At 40.9% G+C, this 20,530-nt stretch overlaps 1 protein-coding gene across 1 annotated transcript in view; it reads left to right on the top strand.

The window, feature by feature from the left end:
* The first annotated feature begins 214 nt into the window (after window positions 1-214).
* LOC125271347 (complement C3-like) overlaps window positions 215-20,530 on the top strand; it is a 55,715-nt gene continuing 35,399 nt past the window's right edge. Inside the window, exons 1-9 of the mRNA XM_048195408.1 lie at window positions 215-367; window positions 441-636; window positions 820-988; window positions 1,492-1,565; window positions 7,600-7,688; window positions 15,266-15,348; window positions 19,044-19,131; window positions 19,653-19,755; window positions 19,891-20,011. Coding sequence (XP_048051365.1) covers window positions 297-367; window positions 441-636; window positions 820-988; window positions 1,492-1,565; window positions 7,600-7,688; window positions 15,266-15,348; window positions 19,044-19,131; window positions 19,653-19,755; window positions 19,891-20,011 — 994 coding nt within the window. The 5' untranslated portion in view covers window positions 215-296. The remainder of the gene's footprint in view (window positions 368-440; window positions 637-819; window positions 989-1,491; window positions 1,566-7,599; window positions 7,689-15,265; window positions 15,349-19,043; window positions 19,132-19,652; window positions 19,756-19,890; window positions 20,012-20,530) is intronic.

Raw genomic sequence — 20,530 nt, 5'->3', positions numbered from 1 at the left:
GCACATGATATTGAGGCACACAGCATCATCATAATATTTTAATACATTTTCCTCACACACAAATACTAATAAACATTTTTTAAGTGCAATTGTTGGAGCTGCTTTTGTAATTTTGCAAATCCTGCAAAAAATCTTTCCAAGATCCTCCCCTTCCCAAATCTGTTGCCTAATCACCATGGGGTGCCAGAGAGAGAGAGAGAGAGTAGTTTGGACTCTGAGGGTCACGGAGGCGGGTATAAATCTGAGCTGCTGCAGGTTCACAGACGCTCACAGGAAGAGACACACAGACAGACAGGATGGACATGAAGCTGCTGTGGCTGACTGTTGTTCTTCTCTCCTCACCCCTCCTCACATTGTGTGACCCGCTGTGAGTATTAAACACACCGTTAGCTCATAGAGTTTCTTATAGATCTGTTTTTGATCTGATTTGATCTCCTCAGGTTTGTTCTGTCAGCTCCTAATTTGCTGAGAGTGGGTTCCTCAGAGAACGTGTTTGTGGAGGCTCAGGATTATTCTGGAGGAGCTTTTGATGTAAAGATCACAGTGAAGAACCACCCAAAGAAAGACAAGGAGATACTGTCCAAAACAGTGAGACTGACTGCAGACAACAATTACCAGATCCTTACAGATATAAAGGTGCCATTTTTGTGTGTGTGTGTGTGTGTGTGTGAGCAAAATCATCCTGTGTGATTTATCATCTAAACTTGTACAATTTAGTTTGTAAATTATTATTATTATTATTATTATTATTATTATTATTATTATTATTATTATTATTTTTCAAATTTGCAAAGGACTAATTCATTTTCTGTTCTTTAGATTCCTGATGATCAAAACTTCTTCTCTGATGATCCTCTGGAGAAGCAGTATGTGAATCTACAAGCTCAATTTCCATCTAACACTGTGGAGAAAGTGGTCATGGTCTCATTCCAGTCTGGATATATATTTGTACAGACAGACAAGCCCATCTACACACCTGCTAGCACAGGTAAGATTAAGAGAAAACATGGCAAATATAGAGCGCATTAAACCACAAAGTGAAATTTATTTGTTACATCAGCATGAACATCATAAATATTCTGTACTTTTGAACATATACTAGCAATTAAATTTAGGACAGATGGAGTGTGAATGGCATCTGGGTTGTTCCACGAAATGACTGCATTTGCCTTTTGGAAGGTTTTTTTTTTTTTCTGTAGTTGTCAGACAAGTGAAAATAAATTGCATTTTGCCTCAAGTCATCTCAAGTTAAATAAAAAAAGCATGTGTATATGTTGGAATATAAGCCATGCCATCATAAAGCCATTACAAGCCAATTGGATTTTTGTTGCTATCATACCTATAGTAAAATGCAAGTATTGCTTAGTAAAAAAGTTGTTTATGGTGTCATTTTTTAACACACTGAATGGCAAGTGACATAGATATGTATAAATAAAACAGTTAAATCTATCAAACAAAGTATTTCATATTTTGCTTTGACCTTTTTTGCAGTTCAGTACAGGATTTTCTCTCTGACACCCAACCTGAAACCCCTCAGTCAGTCTGGAATCACAGTGGAAATCATGGTACACATTTATATAAGTGCACACGCACACGCACACATACACATTCATTCATTCATTCATTCATCCATTCATTCACTGTAAAAAATTATCCTGTGAATTTACAGTAAAATTCTGGCAGAAAAATACCATGCACTCAATTAAAACTCGAGTCAACTAATTTCATTTGCAGAACCTTCACTAATACTTCAGTGAAATTAACTTGTTTCATTTAATAAATCTGAGTTTTAGGTTTTACAGTACATTGCTATTTTTTCATTTAACTCTGTTAAATGTTAAATTACTGTTTTTCTGCAGTTTGTTGCCATAAATTAATTTACAGTTTATTACTGTTTGATATGCTATAATATCGCCTCTGATAACTGCCTTCATTGTCTCCCAAAGGACCGAAACAGATACATCTCCTTTATCATTATTTTCTAAAAAAGATATTCACAAAATTTAACATTGTTTAACAACATATTATTAAATTTCCAGGCAAAGTTTCCTCTAATAAATTTAATCCTTAAATTAAGAGAAACCGGAGAATGGTCTGATAACAATCTATTGTGATATTCAGCTGAAACTACATATTGCAACAATCTGGAATTAATTAGGAAAAAGTCAATCCTTGAATAAGTTTCATGGACTGAAGAATAAAATGAAAAATCATGATCTGTGGGATGTAAAGTTCTCCAACTATCTATTAAATTTAACTTTTGCATAAAATTGTTTAGTACACCAGCCGATTTAATTGTAATGGTTTGACGGGGATGTGTGTCTAACCTAGCATTTAACACACAGTTATAATCACCAGGCATGATGACTTGTGAATGCATAAAGTCTGGTATGATCTTGAAGACATTCTCAAAAAAAAACGAGAGTTAGGTCAAAGTTAGGACCATACACATTCACTAAAGTGATGGGTAATGAATTTATCTCCCCACATATGACCCAGTACCTGCCATTCCTATCTTTAAAGTCCCCCGTAGTCAAATATTTTATCCCTTAAAACTCATCTTTGATCACCAAAATGACATATTAAAAAAAAGCGTGTAAACTTGTAAACCCTTGTCTCATTTAATATACACGGATCTATGAATATGCAAATTAGCCCCACCTCCACTCTCTCAGCCGTTTTCCTCTGTGGACACGCTAATGGATGCTTGACAATTTCGTTGCTTTTAGGTTTCAGATTTAAAAAAAACATTCAGATGAAATCCTGCAGGGGCCCTTGCCTTCCTCGTACATGAAACAAATGCACATGCTTGAATAAGCGTGGACTTCCATCGTATTTACTTGAACTTATCAGGAAGGCTAAAATTTATAATGGACTGAATAGCTCTCTCAGAACTTGGCGTGCGATTCCACACTGACTGAACATGCACACGAATCACGGTCACACGCACACGCTCAGAGCAATATTCTTTTAGCTATGTTTATAGTAGGCAATAAATGCCTGAGAGCAGCCTTCTCTTAGGGGTTGTGGCAAGCGGTGTGCCCTGTCAATCTGAAATGGATGGTCAAAGCTCTCCTCGCCCAGCATATTCACCAGGAGATGATTTACATTTATTCATTTGGCAGACGCTTTTATCCAAAGTGACTTACAAGTGAGGAACATAACAAGCGAGTCATCGTGACGAGGCAAATCGACACAAGAAGCTCACAATACAAGTTTTAGGCAGTGCTTAGAGTATCATAAGCTACAATAGAGAGGGATTAGAGGAATTGAAAGGATAGGTAAGAAAAGTTCTTTTTTTTTTTTTTTATGATGAGGATAAGTGCTCACAAAAGAGATGAGTTTTCAGCTGTCTTTTGAATATTGCCAGGGATTCTGCATTCCGGATGAAGACAGGAAGATCATTCCACCAGCAAGGGACAGTGAGAATGAGAATGTTATGGAAAGTGATTTCGTGCCTCTCTGTGGTGGTACCACGAGCCTTCGCTCCTTTAATGAGCGTAGGCTTCTGGTAGGAGTGTAGACTCGTAAGAGTGAGTGGAAGTAGGAGGGTGCTGAGGCTGTGGTAGATCTGTAAGCAAGCGTCAACACCTTGAATTTGATGCGAGCAGCAAGTGGGAGCCAGTGCAGAGAGATGAAGAGAGGCGTGACGTGGGCTCTTTTGGGGTCGTTAACCCTTTAACTGCCCGTTTGACCAAATGGTTGAGCACATTTTGATTCACTATATTTAATCAGAGGTGGGTAATCCAGGGGTCAGAGAGTAAAAGTCCTGCCATATTTTTATTCCACCCACTGAAGCATTAATGAGATAAATAAGTGATTAATTGAGTGATGATTGAGCATTATTGAAGACACCTGATGATAACAAGCAGAATCACTGAAGGAGAAAATCACAATTTTAAGTCACCATCATCGAGGTCAGGGTTTGTTTTAGTTGAGCTCTTGACCCTTGACTTTTTAATATTAGATTTTGCTTGGGCAGTTTTAACTGCATTAAAACCAACCAGACAAGCAAAGTTAAAAGACGGTGTTGGTATGTTTTCACATAATCATTATTTGATCTGAATCATTGAACTCATTTAAAGCCCAATCTCTGAGTTAGATTTACATTATGAATTACAGCAGCACTGTTTTTCTACAGCAGAAGATCAACTTTAACAATACAATTTTTTTTTTTTTTTTTTAAAGTTGCTCTTTTCACACAAAGAAAACATATGTCAGGCACACACAGACATCAAGAATCAGCCTGTGAATCTCAACAACGGTGACAAGCAACAGATTCTGATAAACAGATCAACTCTGAACATTAGAAAACAAGCTACTGAAAAGTCACAGAAAAACAGCAAAATTTTAATAGTGAGAATAAAGAAAATTACTAAGACAATTCAGCTCATAATTTATTCATGCAGCAATGCATGATGGGAGGCATGGGTGAATTTTGATTGGTGGCACCCAGAATGCATTGCAACATGTTTTATTATTCTCACCACTGTTGAGATTCACAGACTGATTCTTTATGTCTGTGTGTTTAAATTAGCTCTTTTTTTTTTTTTAAACAGAACTTTAAAAAAAATAAAAATAAATGCATTGATAAAAATTATCCTCCGCTGTAGAATCACAGTTCTGCTGCAATCAATAATGTAACTATATTGTGTAATCTAACTGTATAATCTAATAATGTAAATCTAACTCAGAGATTGGGCTCTAAATGAGTTCAGTGATTCAGATCAAATAAGGATTATGTGAAAATACAACATACAACATCTTTTAACTTTGCTTGTCTGGTTGGTTTTAATGCAGTTAAAACTGCCCAAACAAAATCTAATATTAAAAAGTCAAGGGTCAAGAGCTCAACTAAAACAAACCCTGACCTCGATGATGGTAACTTAAAAATTGTGATTTTCTCCTTTGGTGATTCTGCTTGTTATCATCAGGTGTCTTCAATAATGGTCAACCATCACTCAATTAATCACTTATTTATCTCATTAATGCTTCAGTGGGTGGAATAAAAATATGGCAGGACTTTTACTCTCTGACCCCTGGATTACCCACCTCTGATTAAATATAGTGACTCAAAATGTGCTCAACCATTTGGTTGAGCGGGCAGTTAAAGGGTTAAAGACGAGACGTGCTGCTGCGTTCTGAATCATTTGTAGAGGCTTGATTGTGCATGATGGCATGTTCTGTTAGAAAGGGCCTGATTTTCCTGATGTTGTATAGTGCAAATCTGCATGACCAAGCTGTCTTTGCAATGTGGTCTTTGAAGGTTAGTTGGTCATCAAGGATTACTCCAAGATTTCTGGCCGAATTTGATGGGGTAATTGAGGATGTAGCTGGATACTGAAATCATGCTTTAGAGTCAGTTTGGCAGGGAAGACGAGAAGCTCAGTCTTAGCCAGGTTGAGCTGCAGATGATGTTCTTTCATCCATGCCGAGATGTCCGCCAAATAGCTTGAGATTCGTGCAGCTACTGTAAGATCATCTGGTTGGAACGAAATGAAGAGTTGTGTGTCATCAGCATAGCAATGGTAGGATAAACCGTGTGCCTGTATGATGGGATCAAGTGATGTAGTGTAAATGGAGAAGCAGATCGAGCAGAATGAGAATTGATGATTTGGAATCAGCCTTTGCAATCCGCAAGGATTCAGTGACCGACAGTAGTGCAGTCTCGGTTAAGTGGCCACTCTTGAAACCAGATTTATTGACGTCCAATTGGTTGCTCTGTGAGAGGAAAGATGACACCTGGTTGAAAACAACTCGTTCAAGTGTTTTTGCTATGAATGGTAGGAGAGAAACAGGTCTGTAGCTGTCTTCAAGTGATGTGTTTATTGTGGGTTTTTTTAAGCAGCGGGGTTACCCGAGCCTGCTTGAATGTGTTAGGGAAAGTGCCAGTGTGGAGAGATGTGTTGATAATGTGTGTAAGTACTGGTAAAAGTGTTCTTTAAGATACATTTGTTATGGCAAAAACGCCAAGAAAATGATGTGATCAGTTGTTGTTAGTTATGTTTTGATTATGACATAATAATGTAATGTTTGATTCACTGAATTCATCCAGTGTCTAATCTCATATCAAACATGTGTTATATATACACCTTAACTTTACATTATCAACAACTACAGCAAAAGATCAAGCAGTGGTGAGCAATCAATTATGAAAAATCTTTAAACTCATCATTTACAAAAAAGGTTTGATCTACAGCAGCAACTAGACACACACATACATCCAGAATCAGCATATGAATCTGATTGAATCTGATATGAAACGGTGACAATCAACAAAAAAGAAACGGATTAACTCTGAGCATTACTAAACACACTACTAAAAGTCAACACAAAAACAACAGCAAAAATTAAAGCAAATAGTATGAATTAGAAAAAATAACCAGACAATTCAGATGCATAATTTATTCGTGCTGCAATGCATGCTGGGAGTCATGGATGAGTCTTGTAATATGCTGGTACCCAGCATGCATTGCGGCATGAAGCTTTTGATCGTCACCATTATTGAGATTCATTTCGATTATTGAAGTGTCTGTGTGAGTCTGAATGACATAGTACTTCAAAATGTTTTGAGCACAAACTGTTTTCAAAATCCTTTATATTTTCTGGTTGTCACTTCACTGATAGATCTTCTTCTATAAAATCACTGGGTTACCATAATTAAAAATATAATACATCACCCATATAATCATAGATTAGACTCTGAATAAGACTTGTGAACTAGGACATTAAATGATGATTGTGGCCATTAATAAACAGACAACATCGTCTAATCACATTTTCTTCTTTCTTTCTTTCTTTCTTTCTTTTATTTATTTATTTATATATATATTTTTTTTTGCCATAACAAATGTATTTTTAAGACACAGTTACAGCAGCAAAAGAAAAAAAAAACAGTGTTCTAAAGTCAAGGGTCAAGAACCCAGCTAAAGCAAAACACTGATTTCCAACATGGTAACATCAAACGAAACAATAAATTATCAACATCTAAACCTCTGTAACTTTTTAATAAGAACTTCTGTAGACAAATAACAGAAATAAAGTCAATGTGGTTAGTAATAAGTGAAGCTGGTAATGCTGTTTGTAAAGATCTTGAGAGATTTCGTATTTTCTTTTAACTTAATTTGATTTAATCTTTTTTTTCTATTCTTGTTGTTTCTCTTTCCTTCATTGATTCTGCTTGTTAACAGCAGGTGTTCATCAGTGTCTGAATTCACACACCTGTTTCATTCACTCTGTCAAATGGACTATATTAGTGAACTAATGTAGGGAATAGTGAATGAGGGTATAGTGTGTGATTTGGAACACAGCCTCGGAGTGTTGCCTTTGAGCGCTGTTAATTCACAGTGTATTGCAGTAGGCTACTTTCTCGAAAAATGTCAAATATTACCCAGAATGCATTGTTTTCTAAGGTGTATTACTGTTTTAATGGAAATCAACATGTTACTGTTGGAATTTGCCTGTTTTTAACAGGATTTTGTTTTTACAAGTGTTTCATTCATTCATTCATTCATTCATTCATTCGTGACCGCTGTATTGTGCATCATTGCACTGATCTCAGTAGACACATTGGTAATGCTGATATCTGTGTTTCTTAAGAATCCACAAGACATCACGGTTTCATCAGAAAAGATTTATCCAACGAAAGGGATAAAGTCCGGACAATACGCCATTCCTGAGGTTTCCAGGTGTGTAAAACACTGATAGATGTATTGAACCTGAGTGTACAGATCATAATTTTTATCTGTCTATGGTAGGGTTCCTCAATAGGTGACCCACAAGAGACAAATGTTTGGTCCGAGGGCCTGTGCTGAAGCCAAATGTTTCTGTTAATGTAAAGTTACTGTAATCATGTTGCTTGTGTGAAATCACTGAAATTCTTAAGCAGTGTCATTGACAACTTGCACCATGTCTACACCAGATGCGAACAGCACTACATGATGGGTCAAATGCAAATATAACAAACTAAAATTAGTGACACTCTTTACATTGGATGTGGCACAGCGTGATGTGATGAGTTGCCAAGAGTAAACAAATACCCTGTTCTATTTCTGATGTATTCAACATGTTTGTGCTACTTCGTTAGTTTGTTTTGATGCCTCCAGTGTAGAAAGCCGACAACGGCTGGGCCTGGTGATAAATTTCAATTCGAGATTTGATTTGATTGATTTGGATGAATATCAAGTACAGTACATGGCAAATTTTCTCACTGAAAAAAAAAAAAAAATCTCTTAGCTAATGCTGTAAACTATACAGGGAGTCAGTTGGTGCTGCATTACTAATATTGAAGGTTTAAATTAACTGATAAATTAACAACTTACAAAGAAGTGTTTTATAATAATAAAGTTATAATAATTACATAATTTTGTTTCTACTCTAATTCTGTCACGTATGTTCTGTTTACCTCATTTCTGTCTTCTCTGCATTAGTCCTCATTAGTCACTATGGTTTCTATTTAAGTCTTGTCAGCTGCTCCCGTTTAGTAGTCATTATCTGTGTATTTAAGTTCCTGTCTGTTCTGTGTTCTTTGTCAGTCATTGTTGGTATAACCCGAAATGTTCTCCTGTTGGATTAAAGACTGTGTTTTCTACTATTCCCTTAGTCGTGAGTTTTCTAAGCCACCAGTTCCGTAACAGAATGACTGAGCCTCAAATCGAGTATAAAGAATTAAAGATGGACTCACCAGCCTTGCGACTTCTCCTCCTCCCAGAGAGCAGGCCTTATTTGGACTACTTGTCCTGGATATGATCTGGTATGGGGACCTCTCTCTCACAGCCAGCAAGCCTGAGGCGCCAACTGAGGTTGTTTCAGGACCGGAGAACATCAAAGCCCCGGAGTCGATGCAAGCAGGTCAGTCCACCACAGAGCCAGGAGCAGATCTAGACCTGATCGATCTGTGGTCCACGGATCCAATTCCCACCCAAGTCCCCACTCTCGAATCCTCATTGTCTTTGCCAGTCCCATCCGGTTATCTGGATGCTCCGGTCCCATCCGGACATCACCTTCTGCCTGTAACCCTGCCTGTCTTCCTGGTCCCATCTTCATCGCTGGTCATGACCAGCCCCCTGGATCCGTTGGTACTACCGGTGTCGTCAAGCTCCTTGGCTCTGTCCCAGCCGCTCACTCCGTGCAGCTCATCCTCCTCGCCTCGGGCTTCCCTACCACCAGCTCGGCCAGAGGCCGAGTCCCTGGATGCACTTCGGGCCTCCAGGCCCACATCTCCACCTCGATCTGTCAGTCCGTCACCATAGCCTCGGCTTACCACTCCCTCATCGCCTCCATGGCCCGTCTGTCCGGATGCTCCGCCTGTCCGCCTGCAGTCAGGACTCAACCCTGGCTCCTCCCACCGTCAACTCCACCGTGGTGCCCATGGTCAACTCCTCCAGGTTGCTGTCTGTCACCAGCTCCACACCCTCCATCGAAGCCTCTGCCCTCTCTCCTCTTCATAGACTTTGTTACGGCGCTATAAATAGGAAGCAGATGCAATCACACTCTGTTTTTCGCTGAGGAGACAACTAGTGTCCGCACTACAGCGAGGGCACAGGAACTGTGGTGACGGGACGTACGTCTCCATTCCCTCCTTCAGGGAATGAGGGTTACGTACGTAACCGAGACGTTCCCTTTCAGTCGGTCACGTTCGACGTACATCAGTAGTGACCAACGAATTGGGATCCCAAATAAAATGCCACAGTTACAGACCCCTTCCAGCACCCTGTGCAAGCTCTAGCCACTGGTGTGGAGAAGGGGGCGAGCTTACACCGAGAGAGTCTACTGCTGTTCCGCAAGACCCACTACAGGAGACTTAGACAACACTGGGGAAGCGAACCCATAGGGGATGCTGCGGAGACCACTACCTACCATGCAGGGGAGGAATTTACATGGAGAATACACATATGGACTGGCCGTGGGCAATACGCATATGGAGTCCCTGGGATGGCTCCACCTGAGCAGAGGGGGAGAATCATCGGACAGGTGACAGCAGAGCTGGCTCTGCTAAGGGAAAGACACAGGCTCACTGCAGGGAGTTAACTGTGGACAATACACATATGGGACCACTCACATGGAGGACGTTTGGCCTAGCATCAGACACTCCGCAATGTCCGAGCTGAAAGGGGACGCGGAAGAACTCGACAGGGTTCGCCAAGCGGGGAACTCGACTGGAGTAAATGATGCACGTATCCGGCCCAGGGGGTGGGAATGGCATTGCAAGTCGACACTTAGAATGGGCTCTTCGCGTCTACCGGCTAGTGGAAGCGAGTACACGGGAAGAGACCGGCTCTACATGAAGGCTATAGAATCTAGCAAACTTGTTAGGTGTCGCCCAGCCCGCAGCTCTATAGATATCGGTCAGCGAGGCGCCGTGCACCAGCGCCCAGGAAGAGGCCACTCCTCTGGTGGAGTGGGCTCTCAACACGAGCGGGCAAGGCACGCCCTGGGATTCATATGCCAGGGCGATGGCGTCCACTATCCAGTGGGCCATCCTTTGCTTGGAGACAGACTTTCCCTTCTGCTGGCCTCCGTAACAGACAAGAGCTGATCTGAGGTCCTGAACTTCACGTTCTGTCCACGTACAGGCGTAGAGCGCGGACGGGACAGAGCAAAGCTAGGGCTGGGTCTGCCTCCTCTGAAGGCAGCGCCATTCGCCCGGAAGTGAAGTGCCGTGAGAGCTCGTCGGCTGCACGGTTGAGCATGCCTGGGACATGAATGGCACAAAGCTACCTCAGATGCTTCTGACTCCAAGAGATGGTGGGAGAGTTGCGACATGCGGCGGGAGCGTAGACCACCCTGATGGTTGATGTACGCAACGGCTGCAGTGCTGTCTGAGTGGACCAGTACGTGCTTGTCTGTCAACAGCTCCTTGAAGTGGCTCAGTGCAAGACATACTGCTAGCAACTCGAGGCAATTGATATTCCACTGCAGTTGAGGCCCCAAAGGGTAGGACCTTGTACTGATATGCCCGACCCTTTGAACGCAAACCGTAGAAAGGGTCTGTGTCGAGGCATAATCGAGACATGAAAGTACGCGTCCTTCAGGTCGATCACTGCAAACCAATCCTGGGGATGGATGCATTCGAAAATGCGCCTCTGCGTAAGTATCTTGAACGGCAGCCTGTGAAGGGACCGATTCAGGACACGCAGATCCAGGATTGCCCATAGCTCACCGCCCTTCTTGGGTACAATGAAGTAGGGGCTGGAGATCCCTGACTCCATATCGGCTGGAGGGACTGACTCGATTGCATCCTTTGCCAGGAGGACAGCAATCCCCGCCCGGAGAACAGGTGCATTGTCCAGGAACACACAAGTGTAATGGACACCCCTAAACACCGGGGGATGCCAGGTGAACTGAATCGCATAGCCGAGTCTGATGGTACGAATGAGCCAGCGGGATGGGCTGGGAAGTGCTAGCCAGGCTTCCAGACACCGAGCCAGCGGGACCAAATGCACCACAGACGTACCGGGCATGGGGCAGCGAGGTAGAGTGCTGGGACCCGACACGGACGGCATAGCGGCCCCAAGTGGGGTCAGACTCTGCAAGGTGGCAACCTGCTGGCGAAGTGAGAGGGGGCTGAGAGTGACGAGGCGGGGCCTCACGCACTGCCAGCCGCGCCCTCTTGGGACCTGGAGGATTAGAAAATAGTTCTACTTCGTGGGTACTGCTGGACTCTGGAGAACCAGCGGCGGAAGCAAAATTCTCCACCCGACCCTCCTCTGGGGAGGGAGCAATGCGGGCATCGTCTCCCGAAAGAACTGTTAACCTTAGCTCCAGGTCGCCTGTTTCTCCTGGACCGCTTTTCGCTAGCCAACTGGCAGTGCGCGGTGCGCGGTGCGCATTATGCAAATATCGCACACCAATTCCATTGGCTTGTTTTAGTTCACTCGAAGCTGATAGGGCTCTCTGGCGATATCCCAATTCATTGGTCACTACTGACGTACGTCGAACGTGATCGACTGAAAGGGAACGACAGATTTATTTAAACATACATTAAATACTGAACAGTAAAAACTTTGTGATATGATTTTGTAATATAGTGCATATTTAGCAAAATGCACCACTCTAAAGTTAATTTTTCGAGCTGACTAATGAGTTTATGGCCACTGAATGGCTTTTCTGAGGTAAAAGTAAACATTTTGTACTTTTTTATTGATGTCTTTTCACGGTTAAAAGATTAATTGAGTGATTACATAAGTCATGATGTGGATTTCGGTAAGTTGTACTGTGTCTTTTAACATACCTACGGATGTTAATTCATGTTTATTTCGCACTGTAACTAGTAGTAAAGCAGAAGAGATGATCCTTTCATGTGCGTTACGCGCTGCCTTTTCACTTGATCTGAGGAGGCAACTGTAATCTCCATATTAAACCACATTAAAGAGCACCAAAAATTTATTTATTGTTTGAATTTCATAATAAAAAGGACAGAATTTGACAACTGAGACTTTGTTTCATGTCAAAAATAATAAAGCACAAAGCTTAATCTGATTTATTGGATGAGAGGTGCACTATAAAGTTCTGCTCATTCATCAGCTGAAAACAGCATAGACTAAAAGATTTATTTTAAAACGCATAGTTCCCATGCTTGATTCTGATTGGTTGACAGCCAATCAGAATCCACCCTGCTTTCTCTCATTTAGAGATCTCATTTAAAGTGGCAGATGACATTATTGTAGTGCGCACTTTCAATAAACAGAATGTTATTGTATGTTGGTGTGGACGCTAATAATAATAATAATAATAACGACCTATGATGTCACTACCAGTATGACCGAATAAAGGGGCGCTTGAGGAACACATCTTTCTTAGTCTTTAGGAGTGTGTAAGACAGAAATTCCAAGGGTGGAGCACGTTTGACTCATCCAGCAAGCTGGATATGATTATAGGATGCATTCCAATTACTACTGAAAGTGACTGGTAAGAAGCTTTGTGCTTCTTTTATTCTTTCTTGAGGGATAGTAGTCAATGTTTGTACCAGTGCGTTTGGCTTTCAAGGGAGTTAAAGGCACTCATAGCAACGCATTCATGGCAGCAGACCCTGTTTTCACTTAATTTCTCGATAGAGCGATCTAGAAGAATCTAGTGTTTTTATGAGCACGTATGGCTCTCAAGGGAGTTGAAAAATGATCGTAGTGATGCATTCATAGCAGTAGACTTGTTACAGAGATAAGAATCTAGAGTTTGAACAGAGCGCACAGCTCTCGAGGGAGTTATGCTGTTTGGTGTGGTCGCTATGCTTGACTCTAGTTCAGGTCCCGTGGTCACTAATGGTAAGTCCTTTCTTTTTTGGACTCTTCCTGCTCTGAATAAGGTGGAATGTCTAATTCTGTGGAATTAGATGCAGAGTGAGATGAGGCAGATGTTATTAATAAATCTGCCAACTCTGCTGTCCATACACAGATGACAGTTAAATTATCTCCTAAAGAGTTTAGAGTCCCTTTCTAGTTGAGCTCTCTTTAAGTCTAGCGTGATTTATTCTCCCCTTGCTCAAGAGGATCATTATACTGAGTACTTAGCTCCCTAGAATTTGTTGTACTTTTGTATCTAGTAAGGCTCTTTGCAAGCCTCCTTGATAAGTCTAGAGAGTTGGTTAGTATTCCTCTTGCTTAGGGGGTCATTATGCAGAGTACTGCGCAGTCTACATTATCCTACCTTAGGCTTTCGGTGAGCCTCCTTGACATAGAACGGTAGGTTGAGTTTGGCACTCCCCTCGTTTTAGAGGGTCGTGCAGAATGCCTTGCTCCCTAGAGCCCTTACAGCAATATTATCAAGTAATTGGATTTAAGCCTCCTGGATAAGCTGCCTTTGTGCTCATGCCTGTGCAATACTCCCCTCGTTTGAAAGGGGCCGGTGCGCTGAATGCTTCACTCTTCAGGGCTAGTTAATCATAGGCCTTCTTGAGCGTCCTTTATTAACCACACTTAGAATCAAGTTGAAGGATTTTCTGTGGGCCTCCTTGATAAACTTACTACAGTGAGTTGGTTAGTCATTATGCAGAGTACTCCACTCCCCCAAAGCTATGTTTAGTGCTCTGCAGGTTACTCCTCACATTAGAGGGTTGATATGCTGAGTCCCTGCTTTCTAGGATTTCCGACTGTGGAATTCTGTATGAAGTGCTAATTGCCTGTTGTAGTACCTTCTCATAGGAGGCATCTGTGAAAGTGCTGAATTAGGCAGACATATTGTTGGCTTCCTCTGCTAGGATAGTGGAAGTCAGCCTCCCTGGTGATTCTATGGGTTAATGCTCTTATGTCCCCCTGAGGTGACAGGCCATGGTCTCTTTTGTGCCTGGCCGCATTCCCTTAAAGGAATCTTTTCATTAGGTAAATGATTCCCAGCCTTTGCACTCAGCCCTTGGGCCAAGCTCTACCGCTTGGGGACTTTCCTTGTTTAGGGTGTGTAGCTTGGCCAATGACCAGCTTGCTGGTGCATACCTTTGGGAAATATGACTCTGACAGTGAGGTTAGGAGAGTCAGCTTTTTGAGTGCTTAGTCACAGCCAATAAGGCATGCATTCCAATTAGCATGGCGGAACTGAGTATTTGTTCTTCATAGCATCTTATTTAGATGCAGTGTGAGCTCTTATTTTTGAGCTCTGTTTATGTCTCTGTTTACAAATGAAGACAATTAATAGTTCATTTCCATTGCCATTAAAGTGAAATAATGGAACATAAACATACAAGCTTGATACAAATACTCATTTTAGAACAAAATTTCAGATGGCACTTAGAGGCTTTTGCATCTGAAGTCTTCAAATGTAACCTAGGTTCTCTGGGAAGGGGAATGAGACACTGCATCTTGTTGCCATGTTTCTGGGATGCCTGCCACATCTCCTTTATAAAAATCCAAATAGTTTTTGTTCTTGGTTTGAATGGGCCTTTAGTCTGACAGCGAAAGCATTGCAAGTGTGAAGAAAATAAAACTAAAGTAAAGCTAAAAATAGACAATTCAAAAGTGAATGGACTGTACAATTTTGTTTTATATTGCCTGGCCACCACAACATAAAGCCAATGTGTTGTTTATGCAGGAAGACCGTGACTGTAAACTGATAACATCAAATAGCATTTCATAACATTGAGGTTCGTGGCCCTTGGCTATGTAATGTTGAAAGAATTTGGCCCTTGGTAAAATCTAATTGAGGAACCCTGGTCTATGGTGTGTACTTCAGGACATTACCTACTAATTCATCAAACCCTGTTCATGATCTATTATCATCTGTTTTGATGTCATGAATTCAGACGTGTATGTTCCTGGATGTGTTTTGTATTTTTCAGTCTTGGGATCTGGAAGGTGGTCACACGGTTCGCAAACACTCCTCAGAAGCAGTTTACTGCTGACTTTGAGGTCAAAGAATATGGTAAGTGTAACATAGTCCACTGGAGGAGAGCATAGTGAGAACCCAAGTGCAGTTTATTATAATCCAAAACATGAATAGAATACAAAAATAGTTACTTGATGTAAACTAACACTCACCAAACAGCAAGTTACACAAACAAAGCTAAAAAAGAAAACAATGAAACATGATGGCTATCTATATAGGACTAATGACAAACAAGGAACACCTGTGAACATTCAAGACAATCACAAAACAGAACTGATAAACCACTTGACTAAATCAGCCAATGACAACATTTTGACAACATAGGCTTGTTCGACTAGAAATTGTGTCTCACTTGAGTTAGCACCAACGCCATGTGACTGTGTGGCATCAAAGTACCGCAAGAGCGATTTGAGATCAGCGATTCGAGCGTCTGAATCAGCCAGCGCAGTTTCTCAAGAGGAGCTGCATGCTGGATTCCCCACATGACTACGATCATGTGTGTTTTGTGTTTATTGTCACACCTTCAGTTCCAGTAATGCTCACAAATCTATATATTTATAACAGTTAAAGCTCTTTTCATGTAGTTGCAATGTTATGTTGTGTCATGTTTATCAAAATAAAACTGATAAAAAACATAGACCCCACTACATAGGTATTTAAATAATATATGCTTATGTTGAACTTTATTCTTGTACAAACAGACGCTGTTAGCAGTAGCCTACATAAAGAATTGAATGAAAATGTCTCTGAAACATCTGTGTATTAGTCAAATATTGCATTTATTTCACTTCAGCTGCCGCATACAGGTGGGGAGGAGCTGAAAACGTTTTCAGCTCCTCCCCACCTGTATGCGGCTATTCTCGGCAATCGGTTGCATCCAGCCGCTGCCGATGTCGACCACACCTATCAACTGTGGCTGGAACCGATCGGTGAGAGTAGCCGCGTGCAGGTGGGCAGAAGCTGAAAACAGAGACGTGAAGTTGGACACTTTCTGCTTCTCATAGTGACATTCAAGCTGTGTTTGCATACTTTATCACAGCTGAAGTGAAATAAATGCAATATTTACTCTACATAATGACTAACCAACTCACTGTAGTAAGTTATGTTGTGGTGGCCAAACGTTTTCAGCTCCTCCCCACCTGTATGCGGCTATTCTCTGCAATCGGTTCCCACTGAGCAAATTACGTCCAGAAGACGTCTTTTTGAGGTCTTGTCTCAGGTTGAAAAGACGTCCACTGAGGGGCCAGAATGAAAGTTTTTATGACGTCTTTTTTTGACGTCTTCTGGACATCCGATATAGACGAGCACGCAGAATTACCAAAGGAGAAAAATCACAATTTTTAAGCCACCATCGTGGAGATGAGTGTTTGCTTTAGTTGGGCTCTTGACCCTTGCCTTATTAATATTAGAGTTTGTTTGGGCTGCTGTAACTGAGTCATAACAGCCAGACAAGTAAAGAGAAATTATCAGGTGTTGGTTATGGTCTCACATCTCTGAGTTAGATTTACATTATTGATTACAGCATCCCTGTGATTCTACAGCAGAAGATCAGCTTTTACAATATGATTCAAATGATTTCAGAAAAAGTGTGTTGAACAACAACAAAAAAATTTCCTTTTAGGCACACACAGACATCAAGAATCAGCCCGTGAATCTCAACAGTGGTGACCATCAAAAAGGATGTTGCAGTGCATTCTGGGAGCCACCAATCAAAATTCATCCATGGCTCCCATCATGCATTGCTGCATAAATAAATTATGAGCTGAATTGTCTTAGTAATTTCCTTTATTCTCATATTTTATTTTGTTCTGTTTATGTGACTTTTTATTAGCTTGTTTTCTAATGTTCAGAGTTGATCTGTTGATCAGAATATGTTGCTTGTCACCGTCATTGAGATTCACAGGCTGATTCTTGATGTCTGTGTGTGCCTAAGATAATTTTTTTTTTTATCATGTGAAATCCTTTATGTTATATTGACAAAGCTGATCTTGTGCTGTAGAATCACAGTGCTGCTGTAATCAATAATGTAAATCCAATTCAGAGATTGGGCTCTTCATGTGTTCAGTGATTCAAGTCAAACAATGATTATGTGAAAACATAACCAACACCTGATCATTTCTCTTTGCTTGTCTGGCTGTTATGACTCAGTTAACTGCCCAAACAAACTCTAATATTAATAAGGCAAGGGTAAAGAGCCCAACTAAAGCAAACACTCATCTCCACGATGGTGGCTTAAAAATTGTGATTTTTCTCATTTGGTGATTCTGCGTGTTCGTCTATATCGGATGTCCAGAAGACGTCAAAAAAAGACGTCATAAAAACTTTCATTCTGGCCCCTCAGTGGACGTCTTTTCAACCTGAGACAAGACCTAAAAAAGACGTCTTCTGGACGTAATTTGCTCAGTGGGTTGCATCCAGCCGCTGCCGATGTCGACCACACCTATCAACTGTGGCTGGAACCGATCGGTGAGAGTAGCCGCGTGCAGGTGGGCAGAAGCTTAAAACAGAGATGTAAAGTTGGACACTGCTTCTCATAGTGACATTCAAGCTGTGTTTGCATACTTTATCACAGCTGAAGTGAAATAAATGCAATATTTACTCTACATAATGACTAACCAACTCACTGTAGTAAGTTATGTTGTGGTGGCCAAACGTTTTCAGCTCCTCCCCACCTGTATGCGGCTATTCTCGGCAATCGGTTGCATCCAGCCGCTGCCGATGTCGACCACATCAACTGTGGCTGGAACCGATCGGTGAGAGTAGCCGCGTGCAGGTGGGCAGAAGCTGAAAACAGAGACGTGAAGTTGGACACTTTCTGCTTCTCGTAGTGACGCTTGTGCTGCGTTCACATACTTTATCACAGCTGAATTGAAATAAATGCAATTTCGTTCCCTCGATTTACTAAAACGTACGCACGATTTACTATTTCATTCCCTCGATTTACTAAAACGTGCGCACGATTTACTAATTCATTCCCTCGATTTACTAAAACATGCACACGATTTACTAATTCATTCTCTCAATTTACTAATTCTTTCGCACGATTTACTAATTTGTTCCCTCGGTTTACTAAAACATGCACACGATTTACTAATTCATTCTCTCAATTTACTAATTCTTGCGCACAATTTACTAATTTGTTCCCTCGGTTTACTAAATTGTGCACACAATTTACTAAAACATGCGCACGATTACTATTTCGTTCCCTCGATTTATAAACCATGTGCATGATTTATAAATCGAGGGAACAAAATAGTAAATCGTGCACACAAATTAGCTTACTATTTTTTCCTGCATGTCATGTCTGGGGCTCCGTAATTTTGTGTCAAATTGTTGTATTTTGAGGTAAAATCATACCGTATATAGCCTATTGTATTGTTATATTGTGTTGTTATATTGTGTTGACAACTCATCAGTTAAATATTTACCATCTTATATTCTGCATAATTGGGTGTTTTTAAATAAACAGTGACAAAAACTATGCATACCCTCTATTCACAAGGGGAGCACATGGCAAGATCACATGAGGAGCAAGGAAATCACATGACAACAGGAAGCACATGGCAAATAAAAACAAACATAGCAATTAAACATGAAGCATTAACATCAAAATAAAACATGAACCAAAACAAGACATGACAGTAAGATGTGTATCAGAAAACTGAATGTTGTGTAGAAATAATAAAAATTAAAATAATGTATTTATATATTTGTGTGTCTGTTGGTTTTAGTGCTTCCAACATTTGAAGTGAAATTAAAACCCAGTAGGTCATTCTACTATGTGGATGATCAGAGTCTGACAGTCGACATTGAAGCCAAGTAAGACAACATATGTTCTGCTTCACTGTATTGAAAATAAATCTATGATACGTGAACACACTGATTTAAAATATATTTGTATATAAACTGAAATAATGTACAATGAGTAACCAAAACTTGGTCCTGCTATTCTAGTGTGTTTGAGGTAGCATAACTTCCAAAGTAATTAAGACATTTATCTTAATCTCAAAAGGCATGTTTTGTTGTTGTTATTGTTTGTTTTTCCTCGAGTTATGGTTATTCTCTAATTTACTGGTAGTATTAATATTGTGTCAGTTGTGTCAGTCATATCCCAGTAGATCTGCCCTATAAAATATGGGGTGACATTTCAGATAATTATTGGATTAGGTATTATGAACTAACAAAAATATATTTTTACAGTATTTATTAATCTTGCTTAATTTTAATAATTAAATACAATTCTATAGTACTATAGTGCAGAATGCACATAACCTGTGCTGGATCAAGCACAATCGTCATCACCATTCAGTTTTTACAGCGGAAATTTTATGTTTTTATAGGTACCTGTTTGGACAGGAGGTGGAAGGAAATGCATTTGTGATGTTTGGTGTGATGGACGGTGAGAAGAAAATAAGTATTCCTGCATCTCTTCAAAAAGTTCAGGTGAGAAATTAAACAATTTACAAATTGGGATCAATCTAATTTCTCTTCACCTAGAGGATGATGTAAATAAATCATTAAATAGATTTTTACTGTGTCTTGTAGACTGATGTTAATGTCTTTCTCATATATGAATAGATAATGAAAGGAGAAGGTACTGCAGAACTGACCAGGGAGATGATCACTAAGACCTTTCCAAACATTAACCAGCTGGCTGGACAATCAATCTATGTTTCAGTCAGTCTTTTAACAGAGAGTGGTAAGACTCAACAGATACTGTACATCTGTATATGTTACAGTGGTATCCTAGAGAAGGCGATGAAGGCAGGAGTAGGAACAATAACGTAGTTTAATGACATAAAGCAGTCAGGATACACGTAGAAACAAGTAACATACAACAATACCGGACACTGGACTGAAGACAGGGAGGAACTTAAATACACACACTAATAAGAAACAGCTGGGGATGAAATCAGTGTCCATGGTGAATAACGAGTGGCGGGAGCAAAACACAAAGGAACACGTGACAGTCAAACAACCTGGACGAGACGGTGAACGTAACAGTAGCTCCCCCCTCCGGCAAGGCGCGTCCTCGCGCCGTGGAGGAACATCACAGGGGTGGCCGGAGGGGGCTCTGGAGGTGGGCGGAGTGAAGGTGATGGAGTGATGAAGGGAGGACGACGATCCCCTGGTGGCGTGGGTGGATGACCGCTGGCACAGACCCAGAGCTCCCCACATCCGACAGTCCACGGCCGGGTAGATGGAGGGCGGAGTCCAG

The sequence above is a fragment of the Megalobrama amblycephala genome, linkage group LG7, assembly GCF_018812025.1.
Source record: "Megalobrama amblycephala isolate DHTTF-2021 linkage group LG7, ASM1881202v1, whole genome shotgun sequence".
NCBI lineage: Eukaryota > Metazoa > Chordata > Actinopteri > Cypriniformes > Xenocyprididae > Megalobrama > Megalobrama amblycephala.
This window is presented reverse-complemented; position numbering and strand designations above follow the sequence as displayed.